Source organism: Narcine bancroftii, chromosome 2 (assembly GCF_036971445.1).
Source record: "Narcine bancroftii isolate sNarBan1 chromosome 2, sNarBan1.hap1, whole genome shotgun sequence".
In the NCBI taxonomy this organism is placed as follows: domain Eukaryota; kingdom Metazoa; phylum Chordata; class Chondrichthyes; order Torpediniformes; family Narcinidae; genus Narcine; species Narcine bancroftii.
In genome coordinates, this window is record NC_091470.1 from 314,011,914 (window position 1) to 314,024,973 (window position 13,060).

Sequence of the window (13,060 nt, forward strand, 5' to 3'; positions counted from 1 at the left end):
GAAAACACTTGATTAAGCAATTGCTTGGAAATGTCCTTGTATTTCTGGAATAAATTGGGTTTGCACTCTACTTCCTACAAAATTGCAGAAGTAGATTATAAATGGCACTTAAACCATTTCTGTCCTTTGTACATCACTGTACAACAATATTTGTGCTGTGTTGTATTATCCAAATGTATCCTGTAAAATTCTTCATGTTCAACCTCACCCAGTGCAAAACTCATGGTCTTCCAAGCATCAATGATCCCTGTCCTCCTGAGGGTTGAGTACCACAACTGGCATTTCATGGCACAGGAGACGATGGGAAAGATTTACCTTTGTGAATTCTGACAGGATTAAGCAAACTGATGTCAGCATCCCACTGGGAGACTCTAATTACATACTTAGAGCTCTTCTGACCAGCCTGCCAGGTTAATTAAAAAAGAAATTAGACATACAGTATAGTAACAGGCCATCACTGCCCACGAGTCCATGCCGCCCAATTAACCTACACCCCTGGTACGTTTCGAATGGTGGGAGGAAACCGGAGCCTCTGAAGAAAACCCATACAGACAAGAGGAGAACGTGAAAACTTCCTACAGAGAGTGCAGGATTCAAACCCGGTTTGCTGGTGCTGTAAAAGTATTGCACTAACTGTTAAACCAAACGTGCCTGGTACCTGACTCCCAAAATGGGAACCCTATTCTTGAATTTCATCCCAGCAATCAATGACCAGGTAGACGGAGGGAACAATGAGAGAATGTTCTCAATAGCCTCCCCATCAACTCGTGGGTGGCTCAATGAGTAGATATACCTCTTAAATTCCTAAAATTCTGTAATTCTATGAAATTGAAATACTTTTAGGAAATTGTTGACATTAATGACAATTTTGTGCGCGCCTTTTGCAGGTATCCCAGATTGCACAGTATGGTTATTCGATGCTACCTACTCATTCAGCAATATGCTGAAGCCATGATGGCTGTAACATCAATGAATTTGCTGCGAGAGCACACCACTCCTGAGACTCTCAGTATTATGGATGATTTGATCAGCTGTCCTGGGAAAGATGAGAATGGCCAGGGACACATGCTTTTGATACGGGTTCCATCAGTACAGCTGGCGATGTTGGCCAAGGAGAGACTTCAGGATGTTCGAGATAAGCTCGGCCTCCAGTATCGGTTTGAAGTTATTCTGGGGAATCCTGCTGGCGAGCTCAGTGTTGCCAAACACTTCATCTCACGAATGAAGGTAGGTCCTTCTCTCAAAGACATTTTGAAAGTGTAAATAAAGCACACTTCTGTAACCACAGAAATGTAAATGAAAATTGATAACCACACAGGAAAGCATGGAGTGAGACTAAAACAATCTATTTGCAAACTGTGTACAAATTGTCCTTGCAATATATCAAATGCCCTGATGGAGGTGATCACATATTGTCACTGTCATGTCCTTTCTAATCCCTGAAGAGAGGTATCAGGAGACCACATTATACCCAGCTATTCCAGTAGGTATCAGGAGTCCACATTATATCCAGTTATCCTCCATCTAATCCATTGTAATCTGAATTGACTGTCTCAGGCAATTGTCCACCTCCTATTAAGAAATGTGCAGTGGTTTAGCAATCTTACATTCTGTAAGGAAGATTTTTTTCCTAATATGTAATTTAACTTAATATCCTCTACCCTTTGCTTGCAGCCACTTGTTCTTACATTTACAAATACAGTAAGACTTCTACAATGCAGCACTCTCAGGACTTTGTGCCAGATTATCAGATTTTCTATACTCTTTGCTATTACTCCTATTAATACCCCAACATACTTTCAGTTCACTTTTTAAGATGTTATCCAGTTGTACAATAAAATCTGCAGTGAGTTTCGAGCAAGGGAACCAGACCAAAGTGTGTGGGATTTGGAGCCCTGGTGAGTTCAGAGAAACTGAAACCATGGCCTTTGAAAGTTTAAGGAAGCACAAGAGCAAGACCCTTGTGAATTTAAAGGAAGTTTGGAACCCATGGGCCCACAGAGTTCTAATAGGTTTGTGTGAACAAGGGCACCAATGAGTTTAAAAGGAATGAAGAAATGAAGCCCCAAGTGAGTTTAAAAGGAGCCTGGGAACTGGGGCCCTTGAGAGTTTCAAAGGATTGGTTGAACCAGTGCTCAGTAAATTAAGAGTGTAGAATCAGTACCTGATGAGTCAGATGCTGACCATCAGGATCTCCAAACAATCCAACAGCAGATTATGTGCATTTTACTGCAGCTAAAATTTACAGGGCCAGTACTCTTGAGAGGAATATGTGCTATTTTCTGAGCAGTGACATGGATCTGTTCCATTTTGCCTACCACAGCAACAGGTCTACAGCAGATGCCATCTTACTTGCTCTACACAAAACCCCGAAACACCTGGACAGCAAACATGGATTTTTAACTTCCCACATATTGACTAAGACTCCATACTGTAAAATGGCTGGATAGCTTGGAGTTTGTCACGTGTTCAGGAAAGTTTTCTAAATCAATATATAGAGGATGCAATACTTGATCTCCTATTAGGGAACCATACAGGTCAGGTGACAGAAGTATGTGTAGGGGAAAATTTGGGGTTCAGTGATCATAATGTCATTAGTTTCAAGTTAATTATGGAAAAGGATAGGTCTGGTCCTTGCATTGAGATCATAAATTGGAGAAAGGCCAATTTTATGGAAGGGAGGAAGGTTCTAGGAAGAGTGGATTGGGGTAAGTTGTGATCTGGCAAGGATGTGTTCAGTAAGTGGAATTTTGAAAGAGCAGAGTTTGCATGTTCCTGTCAGGATTAAAGGGAAAGTTAAAAACCTACAGAGCCTAGGGTTTCAAGGGAAGTTCGTGATCTGGTTAAGAGAAAGAAAGAGGTGTTTAGCAGATATAGGCAACAAGGAGCAAATGAGGTACTAGAAAATGTGAGAATACTTAAGAAGAAAATCAGGAAGGCAAAAGAAGACATGAGGTTGCTTCAGCAAATAATGTGAAGGTAAACCTGAAGGGTTTCTACAAGGGTGTTAATAGTAAAAGGATAATAAGGGACAAAATTGGTCCCCAAGAAGATCAAAGTGGTCATCTTTGTGTGGAGCCTAATGATATGGGGGAGATCTTTAACAGTTTTTTTACTCAGGAAATTGGCATGGTGTTCTTTTTTTCTTCTTTGGCTTGGCTTCGCGGACGAAGATTTATGGAGGGGGTAAAAAGTCCACGTCAGCTGCAGGCTCGTTTGTGGCTGACAAGTCCGATGCGGGACAGGCAGACACGATTGCAGCGGTTGCAAGGGAAAATTTGTTGGTTGGGGTTGGGTGTTGGGTTTTTCCTCCTTTGCCTTTTGTCAGTGAGGTGGGCTCTACGGTCTTCTTCAAAGGAGGTTGCTGCCCGCCAAACAGTGAGGCGCCAAGATGCACGGTTTGAGGCGTTATCAGCCCACTGGCGGTGGTCAATGTGGCAGGCACCAAGAGATTTCTTTAGGCAGTCCTTGTACCTTTTCTTTGGTGCACCTCTGTCACGGTGGCCAGTGGAGAGCTCGCCATATAACACGATCTTGGGAAGGCGATGGTCCTCCATTCTGGAGACGTGACCCATCCAGCGCAGCTGGATCTTCAGCAGCGTGGACTCGATGCTGTCGACCTCTGCCATCTCGAGTACTTCGACGTTAGGGGTGTAAGCGCTCCAATGGATGTTGAGGATGGAGCGGAGACAACGCTGGTGGAAGCGTTCTAGGAGCCGTAGGTGGTGCCGGTAGAGGACCCATGATTCGGAGCCAAACAGGAGTGTGGGTATGACAACGGCTCTGTATATGCTTATCTTTGTGAGGTTTTTCAGTTGGTTGTTTTTCCAGACTCTTTTGTGTAGTCTTCCAAAGGCGCTATTTGCCTTGGCGAGTCTGTTGTCTATCTCATTGTCGATCCTTGCATCTGATGAAATGGTGCAGCCAAGATAGGTAAACTGGTTGGCATGGTGTATAAGGAAGGGAAACAAGCAATAGTGGCATGAGACATATAGAGATTAAAACTTGCTGCCTTACAACAAATAAAAGTAGATAAAACCCCCGGGCCTGACATGATATTCCCTGGACCTTGAAGGAGACTAGTGTAGAAATTACAGGGGCCCTTGCAGAAATATTTAAAATGTCCTTAGCCACGGGTGAGGTGTCGGAGGATTGGAGAGTGGCTCATGTAGTATACTGTTGTTTAAAAAAGGATCCAAAGGTAAACCAGGAAATTTCAGGCCAGTGAGCCGACATCAGTAGTTGGTAAATTATAGGTGGATGTTCTGAGAGATAGGATAGACGAGTATTTGAACAGCCAAGGGCTTATTAAGGATAGTTAGTATGACTTTATGCGTGTTAGGTCGTGTTTAACGAATCTTATAGACTTTTTTGAGGAGGTTACCAAGAAAGTAGATGAAGGAAAGGCTGTGGATGTTATCTACAAGGAGGGATCTGTGTTGGGACTGTAACAGATTATAGATATGATTTGGGGACATAAAGTGTGGCAGGTTTTTTAGTGTAGGTCACATACAAACATTTCAAAACAGATCTCATTTAAAATACAGGTCGGCTCTGTGTGCCTTTGCAAAAGCTTTGGAGAGTGCCCAAGAGATTTCACTAATGAATTGTTGTTTTGAAAAGCAACAAATGAAAGAACTCAGGAGTAGGTTTGGAGCTGCCAGCTGTCTGGGAGTGCTGCTTGCTGTTCGAAGAGGGTCATGTGGCTTTTGCAAACAGAGAGGGAGTCAAATAGGTGTTTCTCAGAGAGAGAGAGAGAGAGAGAGAGATAATTCTGCAGGGCTACAGTCAGCAGCAACAGCTGGGACTGGAATAGAACAAGCTGGCAAGCTTGTGGAAAAACCCCATTTTGAAGATGGGTTGTGATTGCTTAGTTCAGCCTGGTCAAAGCCCTTGTGGATTATACCAGAGGAGAGGACTGACTGCTAATGTTTCACAAGAAATAATAGAAACAAAAAGAAACTCTGTGGTGTCCTGAAAGAAAGAGGTTATCATCTGGAAAACCCTAATGGGGCAAGTTTCTTCGGCAAGACACTGAAGTGGCTGATTAAAAGGCATCAGTTGTGGGTGTCCAGCGAACAACAAATCTCTCTCTGAAAACCAACAAGAACCTTCCTGAGCAATAACTATTTATCTTTCAAAACCAAAGCACAGTGAAATTCATAAATGTTAAATACTATGCACAGTATAAGAATTGCCTGCAACTAGTAAACTTGAAGGAATGAGAAGTGAGATTAGATTGTGAATCAAAGAACTTTTCTGAACTTACATACACATTACATGCATGTGCGCTTAGAATTAGAAGGGGGTTAAGTTGGTTAGTTAATAGTGATGAATTAAAGTTTGATTCTATTTTCATGTTTAAAGATAATTAAAAGCAACTTTTGTTTAAGTAACCATTTGTCTTGGTGAATATCTATTGCTGTTGGGTTTTGGTGTCCTCTGGGCTCGTATCAGGACCATTGTTATTTATTGTCTATATTAATGATTTGGATGATAATGTGGGAAATTGGATCAGCAAGTTTGCTGATGACACTAAGATTGGAGATGTGTGGACAGTGCGAAAGGCTTCCAAAGCTTGCAGGGGGATCTGGACCAACTGGAAAAATGGGCTAGAAAATGGCAGATGGAATTTAATGCAGGCAAGTGTGAGGCGTTGCATTTTGGAAGGACAAACCAAGGAAGGCCGCACACTAGGGGTAGCTAAACTTGCTTAACATAAGAGCTGCATACCATAAACTTCAGATGTTTGAGAGCCGTAGCAATCATGCGATCGCAAGCCTCACCCACTAACACTATCGTTAGCCCCTTTCAGGTGGCCATAATACCAGAGTGTAAAGCTGCCTAAAATACCCGAATGTGGCTGTTGGGAGGCCACCTGAGACCGGAGAACTCGTCCCCGAGGTGTACTTACTCAACCCACCTCGGGGAGGTATATTCTCCACTTCCAAGCACCCCGCCCCCAGGCACCTGAAAGTGGCTAGCAGCTTCCTGCTGCCTGGCGACCCAACTGACAGGCCCCCCCCCCCCCCCCCCCCCACCGGTGCAGGACATTAGGGCTGGGACGGCCAGTGCTGGACTATGGGGTTGGGGCCGCCGGCACAGGAGGTTGCCTACCCCGGTACAGTTTTGTTGGGGAAAGTATTTTCCAATTCTTGTCTTGCAAATAATACATTTGCAAAATGCTCATACACTGCAGATAGTGAAGAAGCATTGTTCCAAAGGGAGCAATTTTGCAAAAGATTTTTTTCTAATTAAGTCTACACACCAAACGTTAAGTTATTCTCTCTTGCCCATTTAGCCACTTTCAGGTGGTTTTGCCTGGGAAATACAGCTCCAGAGCCTTGTGGGTTTGGACCTTTCAGGTGGCAGCACTGATGGCGCTGTTCTGCCATCTGAAAGGTCTGCAACGAAGAGAGGTTCTGCAGAGCCGGGGTGGCAGGTGTGGGACGTCGGGACAGGGGCGGCTGATGCGGGACGTCGGGGCAGGGGTGGGTCGCGCCGGCTGCTCCAGCCCTGACATTTCTTGCTGGCCCCGACGTACTGTTAAAAGCCAGAGGGTTATTGCGAGAGGGGTAAAGTTTAAAGGAAATTTGCGAGACTTTGTTGACACAGAGTGGTGGGTGCCTGCAATGCACCATGAGGGGAGAAGGTAGAAGCTGATAAAATGGTGGCAATCAAAAGGCAGGTACACAGAACAGGGACTGCACGCCACATGGAAACAGATGTGATAATTTAGTCTGCCATCAGAGTCAGTACGGTCCATGGGTTGAAGGGCCTGTTCCTTTCTATATTTTTATGTTTATCCCCGACGAATCTCAAGTGGTGCCTGGTGGGGTATGTGTGCGGTTTGGATGTTCTACCTGCAGAAGTGCTGTTCCATCAGGTTCTCTGGTTTTCTCCTGTGTCCCAAATGCTAGATGTCTGATGGGTTGACTGGTCTCTGTAAGCTGCCCCTAATGGTGACTTGGGGTGAGGGGGGGGCACTATTAGGTAAAGCAGCTAGCAGCTTTCAGGTACCTAGCAGCGGGCAGGCTGTTGACAGTCAGCTGGTGACCCGCTGACAGCCACCCTCCCCGCTGCCGACACCTACCCTCCCCGCATGTAATGTATTGCCGCGAACCGCTCATTATATGTCAAAGAGCCGCATGTGGCTCACGAGCCGCGGTTTGGCCACCCCTGACAAACACAGTAATGTTAGGGCATTGAGAAGTGCAGAGGAACAAAGGCATTTGAGAATACAGATACATAATTCCCCGCAAATGGTGTCACATGTAGACAGGGATGTAAAGAAAGCTTTTGGCATCTTTGTCTTCATAAATCAAAGTATTGAGTGTAAGAATTGGGATGTTCTGGTGAGGTTGTATAAGACATTGGTAAGGCCAAATTTGGAGTATTGTGTGTAGTTCTGGTTGCCAAACTATAGGAAGGATATCAGTAAGATCGAAAGAGTGCAGAGAAGATTTGCTAGGATGTTTCCGGGTCTTCAGGAAAGTTTAAGTACGTTGGAAATTTATTCCTTCGAGCAGAGAAGAATGAGAGGAGATTTGATAGAGGTTAACAAAATTATAAGGGGAATAGATAGAGTAAATATGAGTAGGCTCTTTCCACTTAGACTGGGAGAGAGGATATGACTTTAGGGTGAAAGGTTTAGGGGGAACTTCTTCACTCAGAGAGTGGTGGGAGTGTGGAACGACCTGCCATCTGACGTGGCAAATACGGGCTCACTCTTAAGTTTTAAGAATAAATTGGATAGATACGTGGATGGGAGAGGTCTGGAGGGTTATGGAATGGGTGCAGGTCAGTGGGACTAGAGGAATTACGTTTTTGCACAGACTGCAAGGGCTGAATGGCCTGTTTTCTGTGCTGTAGTTTTCTATGTTTTCTACATCAGGATGCTCTTTATTGACTACAATTCAATATTCAACACCATCATCCTCAAAAATAATCAGCATGTCCAAGACTTGGGCCTCAATACCCCACTGTGTAATTGGATCCTGGATTTTCTCACCTTCCAGTCCCCAATCAGTACAGATTGGCAAGAACATCACCTTCACAATCTCCAGTAGCACCAAAGCACCACAGGGCTGTTTACTTCGGCCCCTGCTCTACTTCCTTTACACCTATGATTGTGTGGCTCTGCATGACAGCAATACCCTTTACAAATTTGCTGATGCTACCTCTGTAATGGGGGCTGAATAAAAAGGGCAATGAGTCAGCGTGCAGGAGGGAGATGGAAAAACTTGGCTGAATGGTGTACCAACAACAACCTCTCACTTAAGGTCACCAAAATCAAGTAGCTCACTGTAGATTTTAGGAAGGGAAAACCAGAGGTTTTTTTCAATTATTAAGTTAATGAATTATCTGATGTAATTTTCATTTCTCACATATGGGTTCTTTTGCCCAGCTGATCCAAGATTTTGTTTGTGTTGCATGCAAGTAGTCTTCTATCATTGATCACCCCCTCAGCATATCCCTTCTCATTAACTGTTTGTATGGTCTTTTTATCTTGACTATTCATTCTAGTAGCTAGTTCCTGGGTTAAAAGATGTCTCCTGAATTCCCTATTGCTTTGACTTTTAGGGATGGAGAGGGTGTGAGCAGGATGAATGGACTCCACTTACCTATCTGGATTTGGAAGGTCTCCCATGTATTGTCATTTTAACTGGTAAAGATCCGCTTGGGGAATCATTCCCACGGTAAGAATATTTTTGAAAAGGTAGTAGTTGATAACATCCTACAGCTTCTCGCATTGGTCACAAGATGAGGTATTTAAGACCATGTTGATTTCTTTTTCTTTGTTTAGGACTATAAATTCCATTTATTCTCATCCTTCTAAATGCACATTTTGTTGACGTGAATTTGATTTTAATAATGTAGAATATCAAAGATTTTCCTAATTATCTGTGGCCTGTTTCAATTTTTATATTAAGGTCCATGAAGTACTGTGATCTTAGGCTAATTGATTCCAGCTACCTTACACGAACAACCCTTGAGCAAGAGATAGGCCTTGCTTGTGGCTATGTTTCGAAAAGCGCTGTCAGAGAAACTATGGCAGTTTTGGAACGAACAGAAAAGGAGCAAGAGAAAGTTCTTGTCAGTGAGAATGAGTCTGATGAATTACAGATTGATCTAGAGAGGCCACAAAGTAACAGCAGTGCAGTCACTGGAACCTCAGGTTAGTGATCATTGTGTCGGTGTGTTCCTCAGGTTTGGTCCTCTACATGGGGTTCTGTCCTCGTTAATTTTCAGCATCCATATTTCTAGAATTTTCTTAATATTTTTGCATTATCTTACACCTTTCACTCAGTTTATTACATTGATCAGTCTTATCCCATGGTTCTTCTATACCACACATGTCAAACGCAGGCCTGTGGGCCAAATTTGACCCGTGATATAATTATATTTGGCCCGCAAGATCATATCAAATATGTATTAGAGCTGACCCACTGGCCGCCGTGCCAGTATAGCGCATGCACAGCTAATACTACAAATCCCAGAATGCTTTGCAAATGCGTTGGTGCCAGCCCGTCAGCCCTCTAATCGCCCCCACCTCCTCTCTTTACTTTCATTAGCATCTGCGACCTGTCGCCCAACTCACGTGTAATAAACCCCTTATGAAAAATGGCCAAACGAAAGACAGAAAACAGGACCTTTCAAGACAGGTGGGAGGCAGACTATATGTTCATCATTTTAAAAGACAAACCTGTTTGTCATTGAAGCAAGTTATTTTTTTGACTTGTTGGCTTGTGAAAAAAAATACATTTAAAAGGAGCTTAAAGGCTAAAGAGAAATATTATTTATTGAATATTTTTTTTCTCATTTGTTAATGCTTCTTTTGGAAAGAGTTTAACCAAAACTATTATTAAACATTTATTTTAATAAGAAAAAGTTTAAGATTACATATGTTGAAAGAAGAGAAAACATGCAGATGTTGTTGGAAATTTTCAATAAATATTTAGTTTGGCCCACGACTTAGTCCAAGTTTTTAATTTTGGCCCTCTGTGAATTTGAGTTTGACACCCCTGTTCTATACCATTAGGAAAAAAATGTTTGAGAATGAAAAGAAGCACCCTTGGAGACAAAGGTCCTCCACATGAGATAAAACCTTCAAAGAGATCAAAGGAGCATTAGTGAGAAAGTGTGAGAGGTCAGTTGAGCCAGCAGCCAGCCACTTTCTTAGACAACATCCTAATAGGTTCTTTTATTTTGAAGCTCATAGAAACATAGAAGATAGGAGCAGGAGTAGGTCATTCGACCCTTCGAGCCTGCTCCGCCATTCAACAAGATCATGGCTGATCTTAAAGTTCAGTACCCCGTCCCCGCCTTCTCTCCGTAACCTTTAATACCCTTATAGTGAAGAAATAGATCTAATTCCCTCTTAAATAGATTTAATGAACCTGCCTCTACTGCCCTCTGTGGCAATGAATTCCACAGATTCACCACCCTCTGGGTATAGAAATTCCTCCTCATCTCGGTCCTAAATGGTTTGCCTATTATCCTCAAACCATGGCCCCGGGTTCTGGATTTTCCCATCATTGGAAACATCCCATCTGCATCCATTCTGTCCAGTCCTGCCAGAATTTTATAGGTCTCTATGAGATCCCCTCTCAATCTTCTAAACTCCAGGGAGTACAATCCCAATTTGCGCAATCTTTCCTCATAAGTCATTCCTGCCATTCCAGGTATCAGCCTGGTGAATCGCCTCTGCACTCCCTCCATTGCAAGAACATCCATCCTTAGATAAGGTGGCCAAAACTGCACACAATACTCCAGGTGGGGTCTCACCAAGGCCCTGTACAGCTGCAGTAAGGTATCCTTGTTCCTATACTCAAACCCTCTTGATATGAAGGCCAACATACCATTTGCCTTTTTAACCGCCTGCTGTACCTGCATGATGTACAAGTACCCCTAGGTCTCTCTGCACTTCCCCATCTCTTAATCTATTGCCATTCAAATAGTAATCTGCCCTCCGGTTTGTATTACCAAAGTGGATAACCTCACATTTATCCACATTGTAATGTATTTGCCATGTATCTGCCCAGTCCCTCAATTTATCCAAATCACACTGGAGCTTCCTGACCCCCCTCTTCCGTGCACACAACCCCTCCTAGCTTAGTGTCATCTGCAAATTTGGAGATATTACATCCAATCCCCTCATCCAGATCATTAATGTAAATTGTGAACAGCTGGGGTCCCAGTACAGATCCCTGTGGCACCCCACTGGTCACCGCCTGCCACTCAGAAAATGAGCCATTTATCCCAACTCTCTGTCTTCTACCTGCCAGCCAGTTCTCAATCCACATCAATACTTTTCCCCCAATCCCATGAGCCTTGATTTTGGAAGCCAGTCGTTTATGCGGGACCTTATCGAAGGCCTTTTGAAAGTCCAGGTACACCACATCCACTGGCTCTCCCCCATCTATTTTACCTGTCACCATCTCAAAGAATTCCAATAGATTTGTTAAGCACGATTTACCTTTTGTAAATCCATGTTGACTCCATCCGATCCCTTCTCTGCTAGTCATATGCTCCGCTATTACATCCTTAATAATGGATTCCATCATTTTGCCCACTACTCACCAGCCTATAATTCCCCGCTTTTTCTCTACCCCCCTTTTTAAATAGTGGGGTAACATTAGCTACCCTCCAATCCATGGGTACTGATCCTGAGTCTATCGAGTTCTGGAAAATAATTCTTAAAGCATCTGCTATCTGAATGGCCACTTCCTTGAGTACCTTAGGATGTAGATTATCAGGCCCTTGGGATTTATCTGCCTTCAATCCCATCAATTTCCCCAAGTCCATGTCCTTAGAGATACTGATTTCTTTCAGTTCCTCCCTTGCATTAGTCTCTATGTTTCCCAACATCCTTGGGAGGTTATTTGTATCCTCTCTTGTAAAAACAGAACTAAAGTAAGAATTTAATTGGTCTGCCATTTCCTTATTCCCCATTATATATTCCCCTGATTCCGACTGCAAAGGACCTACTCTGGATTTCACCAATCTTTTCCTCTTGACATATTTATAAAAGCTTTTGCAGTCGGTTTTTATATTTGCCGCAAGCTTACTTTCGTAATTTATTTTTGCTCTCTTGATTAATCCCTTTGTCCTCCTTTGCTGCATCTTGAACTGCTCCCAGTCTTCGGTTGAGGTACTTTTTTTGGCCAATTGATATGCTCTCTCTTTGGACCCAATGCTGTCTCTAATTTTCCTTGTTATCCACGGTTGAGTCACCTTTTTTGGTTTATTTTTATGCCAAACCGGTATAAACGATTTTTGCAATTTCTCCATTAGATCTGTGAATGCTTTCCATTGTCTATCCACAGTCAACTCCCCCATAAACACCACCCAATCAATCTTACTCAACTCCCGTCTCATACCATCATAATTCCCTTTATTTAAATTCAGGACCTCATCCCTCTTCCTTTCACATTTCCTCCTCATATCCCTCCAGCTTTCACTTCTCAACAAGGAGTGAAAGTGGGAGAGGTGTAAGGAAGGAACATAGCCAAACGTCTGAAACTAATTTCAAACTACTGCAACACCAGAAGAATAGAAAATTTGGATGGGGATTTGTAAGGGTGGCGGAGGCCACCCAGAAAGAATTTGAATGTGAGGGTCAGATTTTCCTATCCATTCTTACCATTTCCTATCAATGTCTAATTGAGCTGTTTCACTTCCCACACCACCAAGATTCACTAACAGGTCAAAATTACAAATCATGGTACAATATCCCTTATTGTTCCTGAAATTATTTGCTGTCATGACTTAGTTAAGTTGCAAAGTGACATTCAAGTTTACCAGTGACACAGAGATTGCATGTGTTGGGGGAAGCATAAAATCACAGGGGTATTAATAGGTTGAATAATTGGACAAATGGTGCAAAATAAAGCTGAGGAGGTTCGTTTAGAAATTCTTTTTGAATAGTATAATGCTAGAAGCAGTGGAAGTCAAGGGAAATGTGGGGTCCATGTACATCATTAAAGTGCAGAAATTAATCCTGAAGGCCCATGCAAGCTCAGTGTTACTTCTACGTAATTTTCCCTTGCATCATCAG

General features: G+C 43.0%; 1 protein-coding gene across 11 annotated transcripts in view; it reads left to right on the top strand.

The window, feature by feature from the left end:
* Positions 1–13,060, top strand: part of greb1l (GREB1 like retinoic acid receptor coactivator) — a 295,802-nt gene that overhangs the window by 235,692 nt on the left and 47,050 nt on the right. For all 11 annotated transcript variants that reach the window (XM_069921708.1, XM_069921709.1, XM_069921699.1 and 8 more), the window contains 3 exons: positions 888–1,227; positions 8,584–8,699; positions 8,934–9,178. In XM_069921708.1, coding sequence (XP_069777809.1) covers positions 888–1,227; positions 8,584–8,699; positions 8,934–9,178 — 701 coding nt within the window. The remainder of the gene's footprint in view (positions 1–887; positions 1,228–8,583; positions 8,700–8,933; positions 9,179–13,060) is intronic.